Source organism: Schistocerca cancellata, chromosome 7 (genome assembly GCF_023864275.1).
Source record: "Schistocerca cancellata isolate TAMUIC-IGC-003103 chromosome 7, iqSchCanc2.1, whole genome shotgun sequence".
Taxonomy (NCBI): Eukaryota; Metazoa; Arthropoda; class Insecta; order Orthoptera; family Acrididae; genus Schistocerca; species Schistocerca cancellata.
In genome coordinates, this window is record NC_064632.1 from 506,508,694 (window position 1) to 506,520,338 (window position 11,645).

Below are 11,645 nucleotides of genomic sequence, written 5' to 3' on the forward strand. Positions count from 1 at the left end.
ATCGCATTTATTATTATTATACCACCGACCGGTTTCAACCCGACGTAGGGGTCGTAATTCTGGGCGTTTTCTGCCGTTACGTAGACATGAGTGACACTACCAGCAGTCGACCAATGGTGTAAACGCCCAGAAGATGACCCCTACGTCGGATTGAAACCGGTCGGCGGTATAGTAATAATAAATGCGATTAAGACTGTTTTTGAATAACTGAGTATGGGTTCTCCTTTACAAGTGAACCACACTTTGCTAAAATTCTCCCAATAAAGCGAAGTCGACCATTTGACTTACCTGCCACACTCTTCACCTTCTCGTTCCTTTTCATGTCATTTCGCAACGCTACGCCCAGATATTTAAACAAGGTGACTGTGTCAGACGGTACAGTACTAATGTTGTATCTCAAGACAACAGGTTCGTTTTTCCTACTTATCAGCACTGACATTTTTCCACATTTATAGCTAGCTGCCATTCATCACATCAACTAGAAATTTTGTCATCTTGTATCTTCCTACAATCACTCACCTTCGACACATTACTGCACACCACAGCATCATCAGGAAACAACAGCAGATTGCTACCCACCCCGTCCACCAAATCATTTATGTATATAGAGAACAACAGTAGTCCTTTCACACCTCCCGGGGCACTCCTGACTATACCCTTGCCTCTGATGAACACTCGCCATCGAGAATAGCATACAGGGTTCCGTTACTTAAGAAGTGAGCGACTCACATATCTGTGAACGTAATATGCTCGTACCTTCGTTACTAATGTGTAATGGGGCACCGTGACGAATGCTTTCTGGAAATCTAGAAATATGGAATCTGCCTGTTGCCCTTCATCCATAGTTCTCAGAATGTTCTGTGAGAAAAGGGCAAGCTGAGTTCCGCACTAGAGATGCTTTCTAAATCCCTTCTGATTCTTGGACATAAACTTCTCAGTCTCAAGAAAGTTCATTACATTCGAACTATGTTCAAGGATTTTGCAGAAAACCAAATTTAGGGACATTGGTCTGTAATGTTGCGGGTCCGTTCTTTTACCCTTCTTATCTGCAGGAGTGATCTGGGCTTTTTCCCAGTGGCTTGGATCTTTGAACTGGGCGAGAGATTTACGATATATGCAAGGTAGGTAAGGGGCCAGTGCCGTAGAGTACTCTTTGTAAAACCGAATTGGGATTCCATCCAGACCTGGTGACTTATTTGCTTTCAGATCTTTCAGTTGTTTCTGTACGGCAGGGATACTTCTTACTATGTCGTCCTTATGGGGGTCTGTCCGATGCTCAAGTGACAGTAGTCATACGATTCTCCTGCGTGAACGATTTCATTGAACGAGATATTTAAAACTTTGCCTTTCGTTTTGCTATCTTCAACTGCAACACCAGATTGGTCAACAGCGGACTGAATGGAAGCAATAACTGGTATGAACAGTATCCAACACTGAGTGATGACTGTGAAGGAAGTGTTGATGCTATGTACTCACGTGTAAAAGCGTTATCGATGACAGAGTTTGAAAGTAGCGTCGCTGTGGATTTCTGTTTGGCCAGTTGCTCGGTGAAATATCGAGATTTGTGCAGCATTCGGATGTAACAATAGCACGACGTTGGACTGCGTAACAATGTGAGGGCAGGCATCTCTTCGTCATGTTTCTGGTCGACCAAGTATAACCACCACAAGGGAACATCGCCGAACTGTGCATCAAGTAATCTCTCCACGTGAGTTGGTTCAAATGGCTCTGAGCACTATGGGACTTAACTGCTGAGGTCATCAGTCCCCTAGAACTTAGAAATACTTAAACCTAACTAACCTAAGGACATCACACACATCCATGCCCGAGGCAGGATTCGAACCTGCGACCGTAGCGGTCGTGTGGTTCCAGACTGTAGCGCCTAGAACCGCTTGGCCTCTTCGGCCGGGTCCACGTGAGTACCTGCCATCTAAGAAAAAGTAATCGACGCCCCGCAACGTTGTGTGTCATGTGTCATCGTGCACAGTGAGTCAGAGACTAGCAGCAGTCATGCTAGGGCAGGGCTTCACAACATACGTGCTCGTGGAGCAAGCTGTGAGCAGCAAGGCGCGAGCACGGAGCAGCGCGAGCACGCTACCCCCACTACCGGACCAGAGTGGAGAGTGGGGAAAGTAAAGTGGGGCACACAACAGCTGCCGCCACTCAATGTAAATCCGCGGCCACCTGCAGGGATATCACTCACGAATTATTACTGCGACAAATGAAACAAATAAAGGAGAATGTACACATGCCACATAATTTTATTAGCTTAGTGTATGCCTCTACATTCGCATTAATTTGTGAACTGTTACAAAATAAAAGGTGTCACTGAAGTGTGGGATTCTAGGTTATCTTGTACTTTTTGCCCTTTACAATTGCGTCTATGTTCGGAGTAATTGTTCTTGTGCATTTTAGGCGCAGCGTGCAGTTTAAATTTCGATTAGACAATGCGTTTCTCAGGCGCGTCTTGTTGCATTTCATTGCAGAGAACAGTTGTTCACAAACATACGTGGAACCGAACATTGATATTATTTTAGCCACCAGTTTGTGCAAACGAGGAAATCTATCCTGAGGGAAGTGTCTGTAGAATTCCAAAATGTTTTTCTTGTTCTGAAATTTCTCTCTGTATTCTCTGTCACACTGCAGGTCAATAATTTCTTGCTGCAGCTCAGGACGAATCTCTTAAATATTCGCTGAATATGGAGAGAACAGATCAAAATCACTGTCTAGTGCTGTCAGAACTTGAAAGCGCTGATCAACTAAACTATGTGAATAACGTTCACAGTCTTTGTGAACATCTTGCATGGATGATAATTTAGGAAAATGAGCTAGGTTTCATGTTTCCAGCTGACTCGCCCAAAGTGTCAATTTCATTTTAAAAGCTCGTATTCAATCTATGAAATGAGTAATTAGCAAATCTTTACCTTGTAGTAAAATGTTCAAAGCATTCAGATGGCTAGTTAAATCTGCTAAGAACGCGAGATCACATTCAAACGTGCGCGCGCATTTCCCCTCCCTCCCCTCCCTCCCTACTCCTCCACCTTGCACCTGCTCGCGAGCACGTGCCTGAGCAGACGCGAGTACTCGCGCTCAAAACCCGCCAGTTGTTAAGCCCTGGGCTAGGGAATTCCCGACCCATATGCAGGCTGTCATTAACACCACAACACAACGGCATCTTTTCGAATGGTGCTGGGGAATGGGATAGCATTGTATTCACCGACGATTTGTGGTTGCGCACCAACTTACATGACCATCGTTGTTGAATATGGTGACGACCTGGGAAGAGCTCCCATTCTCCCAATGTTTTGGAGAGATAAAGCAGTGTTACTTTTGGCGTCATGATGTGGGGAGCCATCCAGTATGACTTCAGGTTACGGCTGTCAGTGACTGAGGAAGTTCTGACGGGATGACAGTACACCACAGACATCGTGATGCCATTTTTCAAATGGACAATGCTCATCCATAATGGCTCGTGTCTCTGTGACCCGCGTTGCGGCTCGATGTGACGCCGATCAGCGATGCTTGATATTACTGCTCCACTTATGTTTTCCCTGGTCGCCGTGTGGATATCGGGGGCGTGGCAGTAAGTGTATACATAGCACCAGCCGCGCGTTCGGGGTGAAAGAGTTGGCGGCGTCCCGTTTAGGACACCGGGGCGCCAGTTGGTGGAGGGAAACACGCCTAGCAGCGCCACTTCCTTGATGTGAGACGAACTTTCTTGGACGATTAAACGGCAGTTCTCGGCTCAAGTCGCTCCTGAGTGCGCTGTACGTTATGTGACTGCTCATCCGTGGTCACTGCCAAGAGGATGCTTTGGACTACTGCAAGCTGGATTTTTGGTACTGTAACTGAAACTGGTGAGCATCTGTCTCTGAGAGAATGCTGAGACTGTGCTCAGACGTGATCTTGTAATGCCGCTGGCTGTAACATTTATTTCTTCCACGCTAGTCTGCTTTCCCAGCGAAATCGTGTCACAGACAGAACAGTAGCTCCAGAGGGCGCGGATTTAGATAGAGGACGCTCCTGTGACGGAGGCCAATGCGCATGCGTCTTAGCGCCAATTTTTTGCTATAAAGTTGACTCCGGGGACTTGCAGTCTCCGGTGACGGACACTTACCGGAAGATGGCTGGACGATTGCCTGCCGAAATATCGTGGCAAGAAGTCAACATGATACGGCTGCAATCCCGAAATCTCACCGAACATTCAATACGCCGGGAAAACTCCAAGAATCATATACATTTACAGTATGACAAAAAATTATTTGATGCCTTTATTTCACTGAATTCGTGATTTGCTTTAGCTTCCTTTTAAAGTCAGTTGTACAGAACATTGATAAAATTCTGTTCCCTGTTTTGCTTCCGCAGTTCCTTAGTATGTGTTGTCAGCTCTGATTGCTGTCCTGGTAACTTGCTTCTTTTTCTGTGTTGTACTAAGTCGAGTGTTGCGCGATTCCTTGTCTGTATTGAGCTTCCTTCTGTAGACGGTTAGATGAGCGTGTAAGATGCAAGCAGCACGGCGCCATTTTGCATCTTCTTACAGCAGCCAGTTTATTCACCAAATTGGTTCATGTGTTCCTTGCTATTAAATTATCTCACTGTGTAACAGATGTACGTCCTGTTATATGTATCAGAAGCTTGTGCATTTTTTTTTCAAAATCGGATCGAATTAATGCTTTGAGGCTCTTAAGGTTTATTTGGTTAATTGAATTTTATGTAAATTCATAGTGGTTCATGGTGTGGGTTCCTGTAGTCATGTCCTAGTTCATGAACCACGGGCAACGTATGAGTGGCCAAGTAAGTGGTCCCGACAGTCGGGATACCAGTTACTTTGGAATAAGGCTGGGCATCTCGGACATATTCTGAGTCGTGGTCACCTTTGTGCTCATACGGCAAAGACTACCAAATCCACCGGTTAGTCCCTCAGCCGTTAGGGGTAAAACCCAATGGGACTCGGGGCAAGTAAGGCTAGCAACCTGCTTCCCTGGTACTCTAAATATGATGCTGGCAATAATGAGAGCAAAATGCCTCGGACCTTTGGAGGTGACAGAGTCCCACCTCTAACTGACAAACCAGGGTAAATTCATACTGAATATTGCACGATTCACTAAAGTCCCTTTGCGTTAAAGCACGCTAGAGTTTCTTAATTATATCTTTTGTTTTAGCTGGAATGTTTAAATGTTTTATTTCAAATTAAGATAAAAGTAGTAGTAGTAAGTGAGATCAGAACATTGATCTGGTGATTTCATTATTGTTAATGAAATATTGATTTCGTATAAGCGTCAGTTTTATAACAAATTTCCTTTTTTTTAAAAAAAAAAGGTAAAGAAAGCGACCCTGGGAAACAAATATGTTATAGTTTAACAAAATGTTCCTTTTCTGGCTAACCATTTCTTGCCACTTCCGTCTCCACGCCTTTTTTAACCAGTTCCATTACACTGTCTGCATGAATTTGTGATACTTCCGTCATCACCAAGATCCCCAAGATCGGTCCCCGACAGAACACGGTGTCGGATTAGCTAGGACGTCAGCTCCTTCTCAGTTCCAGTATTCAGGATAATAAGCACCAGTTGCAATTGTCGGCTAGCTTGACACTAGAGAGGATACGATAGCTTTATGATACCCTTCCCAACCGAATCAGTGCATGCAACCGGGTCAGAGGGGGTGTAACCTCATACTGGAAAGTGAGCTCATTCTCCCAAATTCTATATAAATTTAACTTGGTATTGTGATCACTGAAATAACACTACAGACCTTCTCAACCTGTGAAGTTTTCTTTCATTTCCTCTTACTCTTCTGGGAGCTTCAGATTTTTATAAGGTAGTGTAATTATAAACTCGTATTGTCCAGGGTGTAACGAAACGGCATTAAGAAAAACATAATAATGGTAAGAGAGTAAAAGACATTAAAAATAAGACAGGACAAGGGGTGCATGTTGTCTATCAATAAAAATCTCAATACTTTGGAACAGAAGAAAGTTGCGGATAGAAACCCATGTCCATTTCACATACTTCAACGAAGAAAAAGTGTACAACACAGGGGCAGTAAATACATGTAGTGGCTGAGCACGAGGTATAAAGGAGCCTTAGTGCCAAAGAGTGATAGATTTATAGCACCAGTTCATTCCAGGTGGATAAAGTGTTATCGAAGGAACTCCACATTCGAAAAGGGCACCGGTGGGGAGCACTCTGGCTCCTCTGATGTTTAGAATTTACCTGGAAGAAGTGTAAAAGACCTGAGAAACGAATGTAGCTCTCTGAAAATAATAAAAGACGTGGAGAATTAAACGTAGCTCCGTGGAAATGAAAACTGTTGGTCATCAGTATCACCTAACTACAAGTTTCGGAATAAAACATTCATCATTTCTGTAGAATAAAACGTACTGTGTAACACGAGACATTAAAAGTTATGCACTGGAATAACGCAGTGAAGTTGACGAAAGTACCTGTCAAAACAGTACAAAGTACTCTATCATCTGGTATTGTATTCTATTCAGTGAGAGACAACAAATTTCTTTACTTCTTTCTATTCGCTAATGACCATGTGATAACTACGTGAGATAGTGATGACTCTAACAATATGACAATAATTTACACAATGGGAGAGCAGAACAGCAGTAAACTGCCACAGTATTCCATGCATCTTTAGTAAACCAAAAGGATTTGATTGCCCTCGCAGAGTTTGGTAACTCTTAATCGCATCAGAACCAACTGTGGGAGATGTGCCGACTCCTTACACAGATGGGGTAAACTTCCTTCGGCCGCTTGCAACTGTGGCGCTGAGAGACAGACGGTCAAACACATCGTGCAGGAATGCCCACTAAGGGCATACAAGGGTGACCCACAGGATTTCCTAATGGCGACCCAAGAGGCAATCGACTATTTATTATCTAAGCTGGACGTCTGCTTGTGATTGCTCTTCTGTGAGTGTAAATTTACAATTGGCGGTGTCCTTATATACAAACTGTTATTTATTGATCTGTTTATACATATGTGACTTTTTTTTAAATCGTGTTGTTTCTGTAATTTGTACTGTGATGTTATGAGCCATACGCTAAATAAATAAATAAATAATGGCAATGAAAGTCATTTAATTGGGGTGAAAGGATCACAAATAAAACTGAACAGTTTATAAACAAAACAGAACTAGAAAACATACATGTATGTGGGTCAGACGTCTATCAAATAAGGAAGAGGGGTGAAATGCCATCCATGGGAATGGATTACTGAAATCGAGGGAGTCTCCACATTAGACCACGTCAGAAGTAAAGAATCATAAAAGTTACGGAATTGGAAAGGAATATCACGAAAGCTTTAGAAAAATAGTTAGCCACGAATGGACGATTATAGATGGCCAAGGAATGGGTAGAATTAAATCGCAGAGTATAAAATGGGAAGATGTCAACCTTCTAGAAGTTGGGTGATAGAAGTCGTGTAAGAAATCTCAAATGGTGCATTGGAAAGATTGTCAAAAATGGGGCTTGGAAAGGGGAAACGGTATAATTAAACAGATACAAACAGTCTGGATACGTCATCCAAGAAGCTACAGAGACGTTTGGCCACGCCTTCGACAGAAAAAATGAGTTCTTATGCTTTGCTATTCGTCAATGTAAATAATTACAGGTTCTACCGAAGCGGTGGCCTATGGGCTTTGATGCTCTGTAGTGTCATTGGACGACGTTTGTGGACATTATCAGTTTGTTCTTCATGAACCCCAACCATATAGCCCCTCAAAGTTTCTTAGTGTAGTTTTGTTTTAGTTCTGATGCACTGGTGACCTCATTCTTCCATTTTATTATACTCTCGCACCAAATTTGTCAATATCACACGAGAATGCAATCCCAATATGTCTTATATGGACCGAGTATTTCATCGCTTTTTTCGTAGATTCTCAACAGTGGAAAAGTATGTCCATTTACATTTGTTGTATTGTGTCAGTCTGTTAAGTTTACAGAAACAATAAACATTACTGTTAATTATGTTCAGATATCAGACAACGTTTCTGTGCTGACGTCTGTTGAGAAACCGTAGCAGCGTCGACCCATTACCAGTCCAAAGCTGTGAGTGTTCTTGATAACTGCAGGTGGAAGGCCATAAGAGCACGTCCATTTGCATCCAGCTGTTGCCTTGCGTTGTGAATCCTTTCTCGTAATAATGCAAAGCTGGCATGACGAAATATCGGCCTGGTGGCAGCGGTGTTGATATGATGGGATACCATAGCAAATCGTGGAATGATCTTCTCGTCGCGGAAGCGCAGTAGGAAGGTTAGCGAACTTAACAAATTTGACTTCTTGACACGCAGCTTTCCGAGACGTTTTGCACTGCACCACGTTTGGGATCGCGGCGATAACATTGAATTAAATGTTCTCGGGTTTCCAACCGCGTCATTTCTTAAAACTACACGAGCCAGAAGTACATCGGACAAACAGTGCGCACTGTGGAACAACGCAGGAAAGAACATGAGAGGTATTATCGCCTACGCTATCCAGAGAAATCTGCGTTAGCTGAGCCTGCGTTAGAAAACGGTCACCACATAAAATTTGACGATACCTCTGTCGTGGTTCCCACTAACAGCTTCTGGGACAGTTTAATAAAGGAAGCTATTGAAATTAAGATCACCGCAAACACCCTGAATAGCCGGCCGGAGTGGCCATGCGGTTCTAGAAGCTACAGTCTGGAGCCGAGCGACCGCTCCGGTCGCAGGTTCGAATCCTGCCTCGGGCATGGATGTGTGTGATGTCCTTAGGTTAGTTAGGTTTAATTAGTTCTAAGCTGTAGGCGACTGATGACCTCAGAAGTCAAGTCGCATAATGCTCAGAGCCATTTGAACCAATAGAGACGGTGGCTTGCAGCTTCGCGCTTCGTGGGATCCAGCGATAGCGCGGTTGAAGAGGGCACAACTCAAGACATGCCCATATTATGACAATGTCACGGGCACCAGTGACGTCACAGCCGGCAGCTAGCGTATATAAGGGCGCACCAACAGCCCGCTAGGAGTCATACCACTTGACAATGGCCAAGGAGAGCTTGGCCGAAAGCTCGTGTAGTTTTAAGCAATTGATGCGGTTGGAAACCCGAGAACATTTTATTCAATGTTATCGCCGCGAGACTGTGCATTCATACATGAGGAGCTAGTTTATTGAGAAGTAGCGGCTCTGGTCTCGTAAACTGACATACGGCTGGGAGAGCGGTGTGCTGACCACATGCCCCTCCAGATCCACATCCAGTGACGCCTGTTGGCTGAGGATGACACGGCGGCCGATCGGTATCGTTGGGCATTCCGAGGCCTGTCGGCACGGAGTTTCGTTTAGTTCAGTTTAGATAAGGTAAAGAATGAGGAGTCTCTGCGCATAATCAGAGGAATATGTTGAAAACACTGAGATGGATATGGGACAGGATGATAGGACATATGTTAAGACATCAGGGAATGACTTCCATGGTACTACAGGGTGTGTTAAATCGTCCAAAAGGGCTTTGTACACATCTGGAATTCGCAGTCTTTCGTAAAAGGAACAAATTGTCCAAACGATTGATTCTCCCGACTGACTGCAGTGTTTAACAGTAATAATAAATGTAAAGATCTCTTACAGCAAGCCAGCCGCTGATTACCAAGACGAAGGACTCCACCAAAGATCCTATTTGGCTCATTTCACGTAATGAAATATTATATTAAAAACTGTACATAGATAAAGGAGAGAAATGGAGGGAGAGAATGAAAATAGAGATAATACTAATAATCCTCCATTAGTCTAATTTTTCGCCTGTCTTATCACGGATCAGCCAAGAACGGGGAGGGCCTTACTTTACTGTATAGATTTATGTGTGAAAGTGAAGAGATCTTGAAGGCAACAGATACACGTCTATACAGACAAGACATTACACAGTGATAGCGGCTAGCTGCATTCATCATCTATTCTTAGATAAAGAGACGGCAACTTATTATCCGAACATTTAAAAAGGTTAAAACTGGAATACATCCAGCAAGCAATTGAGGACGTAGTTTGCAAGTGCTACTCTGATATGAAGAGACAGGTACAGGAGAGAAATTCTTGGGAGGGGGGGGGGGGGGAAGCCGCATCAAACCAGTCAGAAAACTGATGACTCAGAAATAAAAAAGCATAAGAATCACACCTGGAGAGAAAAAATCGATTGTAGGTTGAAAAAAATTACCCGTCGTATTTTGTCCAAGCTATATGTGGAGCAGCTGTCTGTAGAGTTAGTCAGTGAGGAGACACTGCAGATTTATAACACCTGTCGGTATGAAGCCGTCTACTGTCGTCGTCCCTTCCCCCACCTGGAGCCATATAACTTAGCACCTCCACTACACTACTAGCCGAAAATGCCGTGTGGAGAGGGCGCCGTACTCGTAATAGAAGGCGAGCGTACGAGAAGAAAAGAGGGCGGGCGTGGAGGGGCCCGTGAGACCCCCGTCCCTGGCCGGCTGGGAAGAGTTTTTTAGGGTGAGTGCGCGGGCGACAGGAGGAGGCCACCGAGAGGCGAGAGGCGAGAGGCGGCCGCGCGCCCGCTCGAGAGCGCCTCCGCCTCCGCCTCCACCTCCGCACAAGAATGGCGGCGCACAAAGGCCGGCCCGGCGCCTCGGCCGCCTCGCCGTGACGTCACGGGGGTGAGGCTGCCGCCGCCGCCACCGCGCCCGCCTCGCCTCGGCGCTCTCGAGACGCCGGCCGCCGGCCGCGCCCACTTGCCGCCGCTTTCTCCCGCCTCCTCCACCCCGTCCCCATCCCCCACCCCTCCCCGCTGCTTTATTCTTTTGTAGATTATTTAGAACAATGGCGGAGGAGCGGCCAGGATTCCTGGCAGCTTTCTTCAGGGACAGGCGAGGCCGCCGTGCCGTATCTCGCCCTGCCTGCCCGAGACGCCGCCAGAACGGAGAAAATCCCCACGCCGCGTCTGTACCGTGGCATCTTGTGTAGACTCCCGAAAACACACGGCTCGTCGCGATTTTGCACCGTGATCTTGCACTACCGATTAAAAAATCCCGACGTAAACTCAATGGACACGTAACTGATGACCCCCAGCAGCAATACAGCTGCCGCGCGGGATTATCCGAGCGGTCTCAGGCGCTGCAGTCATGGACTGTGCTGCTGGTCCCGGCGGAGGTTTGAGTCGTCCCTCGCGCATGGGTGTGTGCGTTTGTCCTTAGGATAATTTAGGTTAAGTAGTGTGTAAGCTTAGGGACTGATGACATTATACTGAGTGGACTATCCGAAAATTACCTTGAGCAATTAAACAGAGAACCGACTCGTGGAGATAACATCTTGGACCTACCGATAACAAACAGACCCGAACTTTTCGACTCTGTATGTGCAGAACAGGGAATCAGTGATCATAAGGCCGTTGCAGCATCCCTGAATATGGAAGTTAATAGGAATATAAAAAGAGGGAGGAAGGTTTATCTGTTTAGCAAGAGTAATAGAAGGCAGATTTCAGACTACCTAACAGATCAAAACGAAAATTTCTGTTCCGACACTGACAATGTTGAGTGTTTATGGAAAAAGTTCAAGGCAATAGTAAAATGCGTTTTAGACAGGTACGTGCCGAGTAAAACTGTGAGGGACGGGAAAAACCCACCGTGGTACAACAACAAAGTTAGGAAACTACTGCGAAAGCAAAGAGAGCTTCACTGCAAGT

The 11,645-nt window shown here is 45.1% G+C and overlaps 1 protein-coding gene across 1 annotated transcript; it reads left to right on the plus strand.

Moving 5' to 3' along the window:
* The first annotated feature begins 3,518 nt into the window (after positions 1-3,518).
* LOC126092871 (uncharacterized) lies at positions 3,519-10,770 on the plus strand. Its single transcript, XM_049908601.1, has 2 exons — positions 3,519-3,583; positions 10,476-10,770. Exons 1-2 carry the CDS (start codon positions 3,519-3,521, stop codon positions 10,768-10,770), a joined length of 360 nt encoding a protein of 119 aa, XP_049764558.1.
* Positions 10,771-11,645: the final 875 nt, after the last annotated feature.